This window comes from Camponotus floridanus, unplaced genomic scaffold (assembly GCF_003227725.1).
Source record: "Camponotus floridanus strain SB8 unplaced genomic scaffold, Cflo_v7.5 scaffold15, whole genome shotgun sequence".
Classification (NCBI taxonomy): Eukaryota; Metazoa; Arthropoda; class Insecta; order Hymenoptera; family Formicidae; genus Camponotus; species Camponotus floridanus.
Window position 1 is genome coordinate 2,018,773 of NW_020229270.1, and position 16,613 is coordinate 2,035,385.

The 16,613-nt window shown below is 33.5% G+C and overlaps 2 protein-coding genes across 5 annotated transcripts in view; both read left to right on the forward strand.

Moving 5' to 3' along the window:
• On the forward strand, positions 1-2,115 carry LOC105252827 (interaptin-like). The gene is made up of 6 exons (XM_025406571.1): positions 1-706; positions 795-1,058; positions 1,135-1,305; positions 1,370-1,680; positions 1,797-1,863; positions 1,940-2,115. Exons 1-6 carry the CDS (start codon positions 11-13, stop codon positions 2,006-2,008), a joined length of 1,578 nt encoding a protein of 525 aa, XP_025262356.1. The 5' UTR covers positions 1-10; the 3' UTR covers positions 2,009-2,115.
• A 2,361-nt stretch (positions 2,116-4,476) lies between these two features.
• Positions 4,477-16,613, forward strand: part of LOC105252826 (ras-specific guanine nucleotide-releasing factor 2) — a 46,549-nt gene continuing 34,412 nt past the window's right edge. For all 4 annotated transcript variants that reach the window (XM_025406613.1, XM_025406615.1, XM_025406616.1 and 1 more), the window contains exons 1-4: positions 4,477-4,686; positions 6,512-6,740; positions 8,665-8,795; positions 11,460-11,576. In XM_025406613.1, coding sequence (XP_025262398.1) covers positions 6,713-6,740; positions 8,665-8,795; positions 11,460-11,576 — 276 coding nt within the window. In that variant the 5' untranslated portion in view covers positions 4,477-4,686; positions 6,512-6,712. The remainder of the gene's footprint in view (positions 4,687-6,511; positions 6,741-8,664; positions 8,796-11,459; positions 11,577-16,613) is intronic.

Sequence of the window (16,613 nt, forward strand, 5' to 3'; positions counted from 1 at the left end):
AGAACTGCAGATGAAGAATAATGATCTTAAGAATAAGCTTACACAAGCTAACGAGATTATCTCTAAGAACGCGGAAATAATAGCGGATCTGAAATGTAAAGATGAAAAGAATAGAATGGCTTTAACGCACGAAAGCATTAGATACGATGCTATGATAACGCAAAAGCAGGACGATATCGTGAAACTGCAGACCGAGAATCAATCGTTGTGCGACCAGTTGAGCAAAGTTGTAATTGAATTCGCTCGGAGCAACGACACGATTTCATTATTGAGAAGAGAGAGCGACAATATGGTCGTGATAAATGTTCTGCAAGCGAATCTATCGGATTTAGATCTGGATAAAGAGAAGCTATTGGCCAAAGTGGACTATCTGAAGAGCGAGATAGCGAGTTGTCAAAGTTCCACGGCGAACATCGAAAATGAACTACGGACGTTATCGGAGAGAAATGAGACATTGAAAACCGACATAGACACTGTAAAAGATACTAATGATCATTTGTTACATATAGACGAAGACACGATCAAACAATCCTTGAAAGATACATTGTATACACTTCCTGGGAAAATTTATGAGAAAATCATGCGCTTTCGAACGGAAACTAAAGAACATGACGAAGAGATGGAGAACGTGCCTGAGCAGTATCAAAATAAAGAAATTTTGGAAAATGTAAAAGAAAACCAACATGCGAAAGTATATGCTGATAAGGTAAATAAATTTACTAAATTTTATTGTTTCTTTTATCGTAATAATTATTTCGGATGCAATTTGAATAATGATAACAATTTCTTCCAAGTCTTGTCAACAAGATGAGGAATTTTACACGAGTCAATGCACGCGTAATGAATTAGTTTCGACCGTTCAAGAAGGAGATTCTAATAATGATAATGAGAATGTTGTGCACAAGTTAAGATTCCTCGAGGAACAATACGAGAGCAAACTGCATGAAATTAAGAATTTAATAGATGACGTAAAACTAAGAGATTACGAGATAAAGAATCTTCAAGAGTGCATTACTTATCTGTTGCAGGAGAAGAACGACTTACAAACTAAAATTAAAGTACATATATTTTTTTCTTTTGTGGAATTTTTCTTTTGGATAATTTCTTATAAATATTTTTACTTTGATTTAACAGTGCCAGGTAGAGGAATATCAAAACAAATTAGCATTGTTGAAGAAAAAATATGATAGCAGTTTGAACGCTTTACGTAAAAGACATAACGAGAACGTTGAAAGACTGCAAACAAGATTCGAAGATATTATGAAAGTCGAGAAAAGCCCGTTTGATGCGGAGAATTGGTTACAGGTATGCATGTGCAGAAAAGGAAATCAATTAATGCATCTTTTACAACCTTTATCATCCTTTCTAGTCGTTGAAATTGAAAGAATTGACGGAATTACATAATCGAATCAACATTTTGATCTCACACGCAGCTGAGAATACTGAATCAAATATTACACATACCGAAACGGAAAATCATTACAGACCTCGGAATAATTCCGAAGAGCATAAGTTCTATAATAAGTTCACTTTACATAAACAGTACACGAGAGAGAATAAATTGTCTTTAAATAGAAAAATAAGTAAAGATAAACTCATTTCTGAAAATCTGAATATGGAAAATAATGAGAAAATTGCTATAACAGAATTATACTCTCGCGATTTTAAACAAAAACATAGGTATTATGTTATGTCTTTCTCTCTCTATATATACATATTTATTATTACTTATTTTTTATATATTTACTTATTAATTTCAATATTAATAATATACACGTTTTGCAATAATGATTCAGATTTTTCGATGATGAGAAGAAACAAATGGAAAATACGGAATCGTCTAAACCTAAAATAGACAGAACTGTAAGTGCATGAAAATTAAATTATAACATTATGACGTTATTGTATTTAAACGTACATGTGAAATAATACGTTGCAGCTTGATTGGCAGAGAGAGAAATTTATCTATCAATGTAGCATACATCACAAATTGAACAACTCTCGCTGATATAAATAGGAAAATAGTATTTCGTAATACAAAGAGATTTCCAAGCGCAAATCGGATATAAAGCTCGAAATATTTTGTCATCTTTTTACTATTATTCTATTTCGTTATCCGCGCGCACAAATATTAACCATGTACATTTGATAAAATCAGATCCAATTGAAAAAGAATATTATACTTTTTATTTACTTTTTTCTTCGTATATATGTATACATATAATTTTTTTGACGTTTTATCCATGCTGTTATTCTTTGTCTAATTAAAGTTATGTATATTTATGTTACACCGTTCGTAGGAAACATGTATTTAAAAAAAAATGGACTTTGTAATAAATGTACATTATATAAAAGGCGAGAAAAAATTTTTTTCTCTCCTCATTTGCGAACCTTTATCAATAATAATGCACTTGTACAATCTTGCAAGATAACATCCGTAAAGAAAATTTATGAAAGTTTATATCCTAAGAAAAGAAAGTAGAACGAAGGAACTTATCCGTACTAAATATCGCAGCAATATTTGCGACAATGTTGCAATGTTGAAAATTGCAATTTACAAAACTTAGCTTTGAACTTTCGCCGTAATGCGAATTTGCGGTGCACCGCATGATACCCTAGGTATGTTACGGACACTGACAAAATGCCCCTTTGATCATTCTGAAAACAACTTAGCATGAGAGAGGATTGAAGAGAGGATATTTCTCTTTGCACGCATATGCGTGATGTATATCCGAGTCGCCGTGTTTCGTCGAAGACGATAAAACTGCGTTTCGTTCTCGCAACGCGGAGTTTACCGTCGTTCCTAATGCACAAGACGTCGGGTACACATGTGCGCCTGTTGCGATATTCCAGTGTTACGTCGACAACCCGATTATAATCAAAGGGAGACATATCTATAATTTCGCTTTACGAATAATGCGACTGTTTACGCGTTACTCTCGTTACATAATTATGTTGTTTTGCATCCGTTATTATTTCCTTCTCTACGTAGCACCTACGTATACAATACGCGAATTGACGCGCGTCCGACAAAAAAAAGATTGGTAACAAATTTTACAATGGAATAAATTTCTCAGATCGAATTAAAGAATTCCTGACAAACATGTCAAATTCCGCTGTATATTATAAAAATTAAAAAATCAAGCATAAGAAGTGCAAAATCTTATCTTGCATTTAATTCTAATTTGTCTTTAATTCTTTTTTTACATGAAAAGAAGCTACTCTTCTTTTAATAGCTCTTAATAAAATTTGTTAAACTTAAATATTTAATATCTTCTTTTATCAAACAAAAAATATTCTTTTTAGACTTTTAATATTAGACTATTATAAATATTCTTCCAAGGCCTATATAAATATACGAAAAAAAAAAAATTTAATTCCCGTGATCGACTATACCGGATTAACCGGGGTCACGGTTAATGTGGCCCTTGTCAAGGGGCGATGCATTATTAATTTTCATGGATAAGAGACACGCGCTTGCGGATTTTCCCTCGCAGAACCTTTGCCTATATATCCACACACACGCACACACATACACATACACGTACACGCGTATGCAAATACATATATAATATATCTTGTTTTATATTTTGCTCCCTTTTCTGTAATTTTCTATGTATTTATCTATGTATTTCAAGACGTTTTGCTTTGACATGTTACCTGTTGTTTGAAGTGTTTCTGTAGGTAGTTAAAATAAACGCTTTCTACTATTATAGTTAGTATGTGCAGCTTAGTCCTGGGTTAGCCAACGAGGGTGTTGTCGATGTTGAAGATCCAAGGTGGCCCCTCGACAAGGGCCAGGTACGCAGGCAAGCACAGGTAGATTTCTCCCTCTTCTCCCCCCCCCTCTCTCTTTCTCTCTTTCTCTCTCTCTCTCTTTCTCTCTGTCAGGAATTGCCGAGAAGGCGAGGCGCATACGAAGGGAAAAGGGTGAGCTTGCGAGCTTGCGCACTTGCAGGCCCATCCAGCGCAGCCTCCGGGATCCTTTTGCGGGGCGGTGGACGCGCGCGTGTCGCGGTATAAGCGGAGGACGGAGCTTGTCGGTCGGTGGTCGGTCGGTCGTCCCCGCGCGTCAGGCACGTCGCAACCGCCAACGCCGCTACATCGCAGGTCGTCCGCGCGTCTTCCGACCATGAGAAGAGAAGCGTCGGGTGCCGTCACCGCCGGCCGTCACCACGGGACGTCGTCTCCGCCAACATCGTCGTCTATATCAACGTCCCGGTTGTGTCTGAAATAAAAGAGCCGGCATTTGGAAACTGTCCTTTTATCATCGTCACGAGAAATCATCACAAAAAGAAGGATAAAAACTAGCGAATAAAAACCGTTGGCACGCGCACCGGCGGACCTTCTCCTCCGGTGCGACTCGTGGTCGCAGAAAAAAGAAAAGGAGAGGGAAGAAGGAATATATATATATATATATATATATATATATATATATAGTTCGGTAGAGAGATTGAGATTGAGAGAGAGAGAGAGAGAGAGAGAGAGAGAGAGAGAGAAAGAGAAAAAAAGAGAGAGAAAAAGAGGGTGGTTATACGGCATGCGGTCTTGAGAGTAGGCACAAACAGGTGGCGAAGCGAGATCGCTCGCGGACGACTTGGCGGAAGCTGGCGGAAGAGAGGGTGGATGAGAAGGAGGGAGGAGGCAAATGACGCGTGCGACGAGATACGCACGCAGGAGTAACAGGTATTGTGAAAAAGATATGAAATATTTCGAACTTTCTTCCACCTTCTTCTCTTCTTCTTTTTCGCCCCTCGACTCTTCGCTTTTGGAAATCACAGACTATTTCTACAGGGGAAACAAGAATGATCTCTCTTTTCCACCTCCCTGGAAAATTCATGTCCTGGAAGATTCTCTTGTGCCTATCGTCATTTCTCTCCTCTGTTTTATTCCTCTTGCTAAATAATTTTCTTGCACTTCTTCTTCTTGGATATTTATGGATATCTTTGAAGAATCGATGATTTTTTTCTCAAATATCGATGGAAAAAGTCGCAATCCGTTTGTTTGCGAATACAAATGGTAACAGAGAGCGAATTTAAATTATGCAAAGTCACGAATTGCATTTTTCTACTCTTATTCTCTTACTGACTTTAAAATTAGATGATTAACGATTATATTTTCCAATAATCTCTAAGTGAATGCGAAAACATAATTACAATTTTAATAATAAATATCATGAAATAACAAACAGAGTAATTAACTACAAAATTGGAAAATGCGGGTATTTTTAAAACGCTGCATCTGTTGTGTGTTGTAAAAAAATGGATCGCTAGGCGTATCGGAAAACTCCCAGAGCTACGCGTGGCTCATAAGCTTTAAATAAAAAGTTATCGTGTAACGCAGAACATAAATATTTCTTGTAAACATATTGCAAATCTTTTTCTATTTTAATCATTTTAACGATTATGAATGTACTTATAAACTGTAAAATTTGATTAATCGATAAATTTAATTAATTAAGTATCTAGCTCGTTTATTAATTTTTGAGTTATCGAAGATATTTAATTCATATTACAAATTATACAACCTAAAGTGATAATATAATATCTTTTATTAATGCATTCCGAGGTGTTTCGCACACAGAGACAATCTTTTTTATCAAAAACCACGAATTAATTTTATTTTAATTTAATATAATATAATTGATGAATTAATGCGCGGATTGATAATTCAAAATAAAGATTAATATGTGATATTTAAATACACACACACACACACGCACACACGCGCGCGCGCACACACACACACACACACACATATATATATATATATATATACAAGCATTAAAGTTGCATTCGCAATCAGTTTGATCGAGAGCAATCGGAGTGAAACGACTATCATTAGATTCGCGCTTTCACTAAAATTAATACTCTAGAATATCGATTTTAATCGTAAATAGTTTAACATCTTATTTCCGCGAGATTCGCGTATGCTATCGCTTCAATTTCCTACTTTTAACACGCTCGTTTTTTTATATTGGAAGCGATTTACAAATAATTCCAAATAATTTTAAATAATAATATGAAAAAGGAAATAAAATAAAAATCAATCAATAAATTTCGAATCAGTAACGTCGAGATTTCGAGTTAACGTAAGTGCAGTTAGAAAATCAACTCTGATTTCGTTTCGACTCAATTATGAAACGACATTATTGCACCGATGTGTTTAGCATATTTATGTAGATATATCGCGAAATATCAATATGACAAATTTTTAGAGACATGAATGATTTCAATTGTGTTGAATCTCGACTGATAATAATATTTATTTAATTAATAATTTATTTAATTTATACGAATTGACATTATCAGAAGCTCAATAACATATCATTGCAAAAATGAACTGGATTGAATGTCAATATATTTTTCGTAATACACATGTTACCAAATATCAAAGATTTATCTCTGTCGTGAACATGGTAGCTGTTGCTTGAAGTTATAACAATTTTATTAATATAAAATCCTTCGAAAGTAACGTTATTTATTAAAGAAATCTTCTTTCATGTTCACAGATGCTACGGCGCGGCTTTCGATAAATCCACGTAAAAGTTGGCGTCTTCAAAACCGATCGAGATACATCCTTGACACTTAACTTTAGTACACAAGGTGTTATTTTCTACACTATTGGAACCTAAACAAGGTAATCTGGACAATCAATCACCGCTGTGAAGATCAACTCGAGGGAAGCATCCTTCTGCTAACGACCTGTGATCATGCTCAGTCCCAAAATGCAAAAAACTGGTAAGATGTATTTCATTCTTTCAACTTCAAGCTTAATAAAATAATGCATGTAATAAAATAATGAATGTAATATAGTATATGTAACAGAGATATAGATTTTCGCAGATAATATTTTGCGATTTTATGATTCATATTAAATAATATTTATTTCAAATACAAGCATTAATATTAAATAGAATTGAAATTTCATGGAAGAATATTTTTTATAAATTCATGTGTTTTCATGCAAGATAATTTTTTGATGATTCATTACTCATTTTAAATATGCAACATTGCTATAATGAGAGTTAATAAATGCGAACGCGCAGTTTAATTGTAAATTAATATTTTAAAAACTTATTATAATAAACGACGTAAAATACAATAAATTAAATTAATTAATCATAATTATAACGAAAAAATACCCTTAATTATTAAATTACAATTGTATTAAATTAACAAGACAGAGACTCTAATTTTTTAATGGTATTTTCGTTTCAATAAATAATATTATTTATACTGAAACTGCGCCTATCAAAAAAGTTTAATTTTATGGTATTTTTGATATTGTAATATTTACATTGCAAAAATTTGTCTCTTCTCGTTGAATTGCTTTCATTGAGATAATGCTCATTTTATATAAATTTATTGTTTATATAGAAAATTTTCTATGCTTCTGTCGAGACTATTTTTTTATCCGCATATTAGATATAATTGTCGAGACTATTTTTTTATCCGCATATAATAATCAGTTTTATAGCGTTTTATCCGTTTTGCTCCATTTTTCGCGCAACACACGACGGCAATGCGGGCAAGTGAGTATTATACGAATTTTGTCGCCTATCCGCAGGAAACTTCGAGTTCGATTTGTTCGAGTGGAATAAAGTTTCTTAAATGTCGAGCGTATCTCCGTAAAGTTAACACACGATCACAAAAGTTTGCGACGTACGAACCGAGAGTTGCGACGCGGCGACTCCTCACAATTTACGTCACACACGTGTTGGTCGATCGAGCGGACGACTTTTGCGTTTGTGCTGCAGAAGCAGCAGTTAAGCCAAAGTTGTATTCGCACTGACTGAACTAGAAATTGTAGATCGTCGGAGATTGAAATCTCGGAGGTGACCCGAGTGTAGTGAACGATATCTCGGTATCGCGACTGTACAAATGTTAGTTTTGACAGATCGCGTTCAATCATGATTGTATTATATGGAATCCACAATTTTTTAATCTCTCTTATTTGTCTTGGTGAAATTTGTCATTCGCTCCCTCAAATAACAGCCGTACGCTTTTAATTACGAGCACCTTGTAATTTATATTGGACATTGATTCATTGTACGAACAACGGGATTTGAACAATATTGTTTGCTATCACGTTTGTCATCGGCGGAGATTATTAATATTTACATTCATATGATGCGGTAAACAAGATTCACCTCGGTACTTTGAATACTATTATTTTGGAATAGTATGATAATTCGACGCACATACATAATTATGATGCAGCGCGTTGCATTATGTATCATGCGGTAAATGCATAGATATATCCCGTATGTAATTTTGCAATTTGGATATATTTGTATATTGTACACTGATTTGCAAGTGTATCCCTATGTACACGATTAATATATATTCTCACAAAAATCGCAATGTAGCATAAAACTGGTAAACATATGCATTTCAAATATATTATAAAGAGTAAACGGTTAAATTAAAATAATTTTGACGTCAAAATATTTTTTTAAACAGAGAAAAAGAAATTTTTTTTCTGTAAAAATTTGCAAATTGTGCCTCATACAAATTTCATTTCGCGAAAGTGTTTGTGAAAGTTCGCGCAATGGTACGCAATTGCATGCGCTGCATTCCTTGCCTAAATCTGAGCGGCTGTTATATACACGTTTTAATTGTTCCATTCACACGCGCATTACGTGTCTGCGATGTGTTACAGTGAGAGTAAATGACGCTCAACTAGTCATGCTTTCGGAGAAAGCCCATTACGATCATTCGCTGTCGGGTTATTTGCACAAGCGGACAGCTGACTCCACTAAATGGCAACAACGATGGTTTGTTCTCTACCAGGTCAGTGAATTATTTGCTATGTTGTCAAAGATTGCGCACGATTTACTTTATTTGCACTGTAGAGAAAAAGAGAGAAAGAGAGAAAGAGAGAGAGAGAGAGAGAGAGAGAGAGAGAGAGAGAGAGAGAGAGAGAGAGAGAGAGAAATCAGAGCGATCTAATTTATGTGTTCAATTTGAATTTCACACCTGAGTCAGAATTTGAATCTGAATTTAAATTTACGTTTATTTGCGATCTTCATCTTCTCTGAGGATATATATACTTCTCATCTTATTTCTCATCTTATTAATTATAAAAAAATTATTTTACAATTATAGTGCATAGATTTTCCAACATTAATTATGGTTTTTCTCAAGAAGTTTGCTTGGCGAAAAGTTGTCATTTGTTGGCACTAAAAAAAAAACAACGTAATATTTTCAACTATTAATAACCATTAAAATAAAATAACGACAATATCTAAGTTTGCGCGAACTTGCATAAAGCACACTCTTCCTCACGATTCGCGGAAATTTCTTTACTGCTCATGGGGCTATTGTTTCTTCATGGCCGTTACGAACTTTCAAAAAAGCCTCATTAACTCTTGCGGCGTTTCGGGCTAACCAACTAATATAATTAAGAAAAGAGTTTCCGACATAGTTTGCGACAGATACTTCGTTATTTGGGAGGAACATCTACATCAAGAATTTGAATAATTTCTTCCTTTGTGTTTTCTTTTTTTTTCCATTCTCATAATACCTTAAATCGCAGGTAAATCATCCCGTTGTATAATTTTTGCGATCATGATGCCGCTCAATTATGACGGTGATGGTGTAGACGCGAAACTTGTAATTATTCTATTAAAGACGAGAGTCGTGTCATCGCATCGCAAATGAGTTTGAACTTTTTCAACAAAAGTTACGTTGCCGTATCATCCAACCGTTTAACTAATTTTAGTTTCGAAGAAAAACAATCTACCGAGTATCCTGGGATTTCCACACTTACTTTTATCTTATAGAAGGCAGAGATGGCTTATATACCGGAGGATAATGGATAGGGATCAAATAAATACAGGAAATATATTGTTGTTTACTTCTTTTCGTTTCGATATAATTAAATAAATACAAGAGGAAATATAAGTGAGGCAATTAATAAAACGTGATACCTCATTGTTGAAAGTTTGTCAAATAAATGCAGATATCATCGCGTGGTGAAGTTACTCGTTGCTCGAAACTTTTATATAGCTGAGAGATACGCGATGATCGAGTATCTCTCTTATCGAGACGTTCCAAGTCATTGGATAATAAAAGTAACTTCAGCTCTTTTATGCTCTTAAAGCTTGTTAAATTTATCGCACCTATCTTGAATTACCGAAGATCAAAAACTTCAGTCGCTTGTAATCGATTTTTATGCGAGAACGCTTATATTCTTCTAGAAGGCGTCCGTTCGAAACTAGTAAAAGGAATGAAACTCTCGTCCCGCGCGATAAAAATGTACATGCCTCCCCCCCCTACATATATATATATACTTCTAAGATAGAAGTTAAATTAATCTAAGATTTGTGCTCCGGGGTTTTTTCCCGAGAATATAGTTTCTTCTTTTCTTTATGAAGTTCGTTTCATAAAACTTTATTGCGAGACACATCAGTGTTATTGTCACAAATTACTTTTTATTTTATCGACAGACGTACAGCACTCTATTTAATAATTTAGCCAATCTTTTTTTGGGAAATTTATCGGCACAAAGCGATCTAAAACTCGGATGCGCTTCCAGTGCGATTGGTCAAAATATGTATCGTAAAGTATTTTTAGTTTCAAAGCTATTTAAAATTATGATCGCAACAATTGTAGATATTTGTTGATAACGTCACGTTGCAACAATAAAAAATCGTTTTGGATTTGTATCACGTATCAGCAATGGGAAATTTACTCCGCGGAATGTAACTGGCTTTATGAAATATGAGAGCATGTGTCGAATTGCGATATTTATCCCATGAATTTTCCGACAATGCGAACGCAATTTAATGTAAATCAGATAATAGTATGTTTTATGCAGTTTTTTAACAAGTAAATTTGTATCTATAAATTATTTTATTTCGCATAACTAATGTGCAACTTCTGTTTTTTATCCTTACAAATATTACAAGCTATTATTTCAAATAATTACATTTGGATTAATTTTTACGTATTTAATAAACATTGCGCTTATGATATAACTATGATGACAATTTTATGTGTGCACATGTGTGTATACATTTTTAAATAAGTTAAGAATTTTAATTACTTGCGAACATCTCTCGTAGAAATTTTTTACTGTATAAAAGATTGCTTTGTGTAATATTTTATGCCGAGCGAAGTCATCTTTCAGTAGAAGTGGTCTGGATATGGTCGGGCATATTCCTGCCTCTTGGCGTTGAAAAGATTATATGTCAAAAATTTTAGTAATGAAAACTTAAGCAGCATGCTTGGATTAAAAACAGATACCTAAATTAAATATCAAAACGTTTATAAATTTATTTTAATATGCAAATTATAAGAATGTAATACGATTATGTTACCCAAGCATGACACATTAAATATCACGATACCATTATCTTTCTACAGAAAATATAAGAAATTACAGCTGTTTATTTTCTCAGGTTTTTCTCCCGAGAAAATCGAGCTTATCCTAGACTCTGATGTTTGTTACAGAATTTGCTATTCTATTACGAGAGCGAGAACTGTTCACGACCCAGTGGCGTCGTTCTGCTGGAGGGCTGCTATTGCGATCGACTCATCACCGCCAAAGGCAAAGAGCCGGATAAACAGGTATGTGTCTTGGTATGCGCGCGTAAGCTCGCTAAGCAGTATACGCAACAATGTCCGTTATTCGCTACTATAAAGTCCGATGCAAGAAGTTATAATCCTCAATTCTCGTCCTCAACCCCCATATGCGGTTAAAACTAGAACTTTAGCGAGAATCGAGTGTCCTGCTTCCACTTCCGCTTCAACGTTACACGTGTTCCACTTTAGCACTATAAATGTGTCAATAGGAATTGCATACGCAATGGCTATCGGGTTATCGAAATTCCAAAGTCCATAAAATGCGTTGCTTTTAAGCTTTCGCAGACATGAAGTGTTCTGCAAAAATTACATTTTAGTGAAATCTAAGAAAAAATCATATTCCAAAATATACAATTTGTATCTGTCAAGAAGGTAAACAAATTTGATATGTTTTAATTATCTTTTGCCTTGCTTTTTTAACATTATATTGTAAAAATTATCACGGACGATAATATTTAAAGTAACGTAATTTCCAGACTTTTTCATAGGATGATGCATTCAAATGCATTATACATAATTCAAAAACACTTATTTTATGATAATGTATTTAATGTCAAAGGCTAATGGGTTATTTGTACGCAGAAGGGGCATATGTTAATTTAAAAATTCATATGCTACTTTTCTATTATCAACAATCAACAATCTATAGTTAACAATACACAAATGTTGGTTTTATATATTTTACTTTTTGTGATACTCAATTAGTATAGCGCATTAACGTTTCAAAAGCTTTTTGTACATTTGTTTTCATATGTGTATGCATTTTTAGCGATATGACAACTTTCAAAATAAATTCCAATTTCTAATATAAAACTCTCGAAATATTATGATCCGAGGTTCTCTTTACTGTGCACAATTGCGATAATTAACACCAAATGCAACCACTTAATTTTGTATTCTTTTTAGTTAATGTATAAAGATATCGTTTTAAATATTGAAGATATCAGTCAGAATCAGACTACTGCTACGCTATTTAACGCAATATATGCGGTGAATCTTTTGAATTTATGAACGCAAGAAGCAAAAACATGAGTTTAGCCATGTAATTGTGTTTTCCAGATTCTTGGCATCATAAATCCCAAGTTATTACGATGGATGAAACATTTCTTGACAAATTTCCGAGTATACAAACTTTAGGAGAAACTAACTTTCTCGTTCAACGGATAAATCCGAAATGCACCGAGCAATTAAGGGGTTTATCGACGATATGTGAATGCGTGAGATAATAGGGATAGAGGGAGCGTATCGATTTCTGCAAAGGTCACGTGATGCTCGTCGGCTTTCCCACTTTTTCTAAAGATATATCGGCCGTTTAGTATTTTCTTTTGGTCTCCTAGACAAGGAGGAAGCTGTTTTTTTCCTTATTTCCACTTTCGTTGCGACCAATAAATCGATCGCACGCGCCTGCTGCGAAAAATAATGCGAGGCTGTAACTCCAGTCGCTTCAACAGCTCGACTTTTAGTATCGCAATTATCGTCGATGAGAACTGCAAAATATACTTCATGTTTCGCTGGTTCATGAAATTTATACTATAGGTTTAGTTTTCAATTCGAATTGAAATATGTTTTTAATGACGTTTCGATGCGAGATTTAACAAAAATATGATCTCCATATATATTTCTTCATTTTTTTTAAATATTTATTGCAGTTGGGATTTTTAGAAATTAAAATATTTTAATATTATTATGTATCTGACAATAAGAATTATATGCTTGAGATAAACATTTTAATGTTAAATTAAATTGAAGTATGTTTAAAAAGTATACACATATACATATATACATACTTAATTAAAGAAAAGTTTTCCAGATCAATCAGTTGCTTTTACTATCAAAATACTTTTAATTAATTAAATGCCTTTTTTCAAGTTAGAGTTAAACTAGAAACACTCAATTTTTCGATTCAATGAGTAGCTCGTAAAATCGGAATTGATTTGCAGTTCTTTCAGAGTAAATACGAAATCAACATCAGCCTTGGCGATGTCGCGTTACGTAGTGATCGTCGCAAGGACGAGGACGTTGTTCTTCTTGTCCCAGTATACTCGTCCCATTTTACAACCCCATTGTCATTGTCGGTGGCGTCGTGAGCCTCCTACTGGATGCAGCGACGCGGGTCTGTTATGCGTCTCTTTTCTAAAGACGTGACGCGAAGACTGCTCTCTCCCTACCGCACATCTTTTTCGCAGCTGGTGCAGCGGAAAATGTGTTTACTCGGCAAACGTAAATTATTTAAAGACCTCGGTGGCCGTTTATGAGCAAAGTGGTACACGTCGCGGGTCACAATAAAATCAAATTATCCGATACTTTAATACACCGCGTGTTATATCTTCATGATTCTCTCGATTAAAAACTTGTTGTGTCTTAAGAATGCAGTTTATCTATCTTCTGGGATGCAACATACACTTCTGCAAATATAAATAAAGAGTAATATGCATACATTTGTTATACTTGAATGACTTTACATAGAATGTCCATTTATTATTTGATTTCATATATAATATCAATAATTTAAATATTATCCATCTGTTTCATTTAGCGAGTTAAGTGCAAATAATTATCAAAGAAATCGTCAGCAATTAATACCGGATAATAATATTCTAATTTTGTATATATATATATATGTATGTATATATGTATATGCATATGTATATGTATGTAAAAATATTATTCCAATATTGTTCGTACAAATTTCATCTCGCACGGATAGGAGTTCTCTGTGATGCGTAAACCATACGAATCGAAGGGTAACGAGAGTATTTTTTTTATGTTATTCTATAAAATAGCGTAAAAAATGTTTTCGTTCTGTAAAATGTTGTTAGATTTATCACAAAACAACAGGATTTGAATAAATACACACTGTGAATAACGGAACCGAAAAAAATATACATTCTGAAAATATTGAATTTTGTCGCGATTGTGGTAATTGAGTGAATGTATATAATATTGTATTTCTATTCGAACATTGATAGTATATTAACTGCATATTTATCCAGACCTTCCCAAACTGTTTTATGCACAGTTCTATTGCATAATATTTCAATTTATCAAACACTATGACAAACAATGATACTGCGAATCACTAAATTACATGGATAACGTTCAACGATTGGTATATTCAAATTATATTCTGGGAACTCGCGTTAAATGAGCTTCTCGTTTCCAGTTGGTTATTCTCGAGGTAATGTGGCTATTTGAATTAAGTTGCGGGAAAATGGGAAAATTACGAAAATACAAAGCGAAAGTTGACGAAATGAATGGTCGTCCAGATGTACCATAATTTCGGAGCAATATTATATGGAGATTGTATTTCCGCAATCTACCTGAGTTGCATAAGCGAAATGTGCTTTTGAGTTCTTTCTTAAAAAATAATTTTTATAAGAAGATTATTAACAATTCGCAAAAAAAAGTAATAAGTGCAATATATTATTATTATAAATATTATTAATATATTATTTGTGACAAAGTCAATCTTCTTCTAATTTCAATGTCTCGATTAAAAATCGCTTCCGGATAATTTTATTTTAAAAATAGTTATATATAATTATTTTCAAGTCTTGAGAAATTTTCAAGAATTTTCGCAGGATTTTCTTTTTAAGTTTAATATTATCTTGTGCGCTGTCGCGACCTTAGAGCATGGACAAATGTGGATCTTCCTATCTGAGAAAAGCCACTACTAGAATATTCTATGTCTTTGCCTGAGGTAACCGCTTTGGATTTCCTGCATTATCGAACATTGTCGTTTATTCAACAAACGAGACATTTTTCTTTTGTAAAATGTGACTGGATTATTCGTCATCGAGCATTAAGCCATCGGTTTGTCTTTCTTACATTAATGGATTTTGTGATTAACTTCTAATTAGAACAGTCATTTGGTAGTAAGTTTGTAACGCGATAAAGGGCAAAGTAATAGTGTTTTGATTAATTATTCGTGCGCTTGCATTTGTGAGCATCAAAGTAATTCAATTACCGTTTTATTTGAAGCTGTGCTTTTTGATTAGCGTGATAGAATATCCAAGTTACATTCTGTAAGTACAAATACATACCCACACACATATACCCAGCAGCTGAAAAATAGCTTTTAATAAATTATATTTCCCACTGTGGCGCAGTAGTAACCAGGATGTTCTTTATTCGTTCATGTTTGCGATGAGGTCAAGGATGGTGACGCTATATCGAGACGAGTGTGAAAGTTAAATGCGACGATTTTTAATCGAGAATTTTGCACCTTCGCTCACGCTCCTCTACAAACATGCAAAAATATTTCGATGTTACAACTGACCTTAAATTACATAAATAATGAGCCATAAATAATCAATCGTTGTTTTATCATTTTCAAATAAACTTTTGACGTCACCCGTATATTTTATTACGATCCAGGAATATTTTACCAATAGTTTACATGCTATAAACAAATTAAAAAACAATTACATTGTCTTCTAATTTGTTTTAAAAATGTCATCAAATGTGACGTAATATTGAGAATATTAAAAGAATTTTAATTATATATACAGCCAGAAAAAATGAACTGTAGTCACATATACATATATATCTACATATCTATTCACTTATCATACATACATACATACACACACGCATATACAAACACACACATTTCTTTCTTTTTCTCGAAATAGCTGTTCTGAAAGATATCCACCTTCGCGTTTAACGTATTTTCGATAATTGCAATCTGGCTGCACGTAATTAAAATTATAATTATTATCCGATGGTATATGACCTGTCGCTTATCCTCTTATGTACTCTGGAAACATGGTGTATAATAATGGATGTCGAGAATATCATAGTAACTTCCATCTCCTACATGCAGACTAAGCTCTTTTCTAATTTTAGTCGTTTTCGCTCTCAACAAGAACTACATACAATATTTATTCGTTGATTTATTATTATTATATATGTGTTCAATGTTTAATATTGCTTATTAATTTAATTAAATAGAGAATAAATGTTGTTTATAAAATCGACCAAGTATATTTGAAGAAAGTTTTGGAAAGATTGAAAATAAAC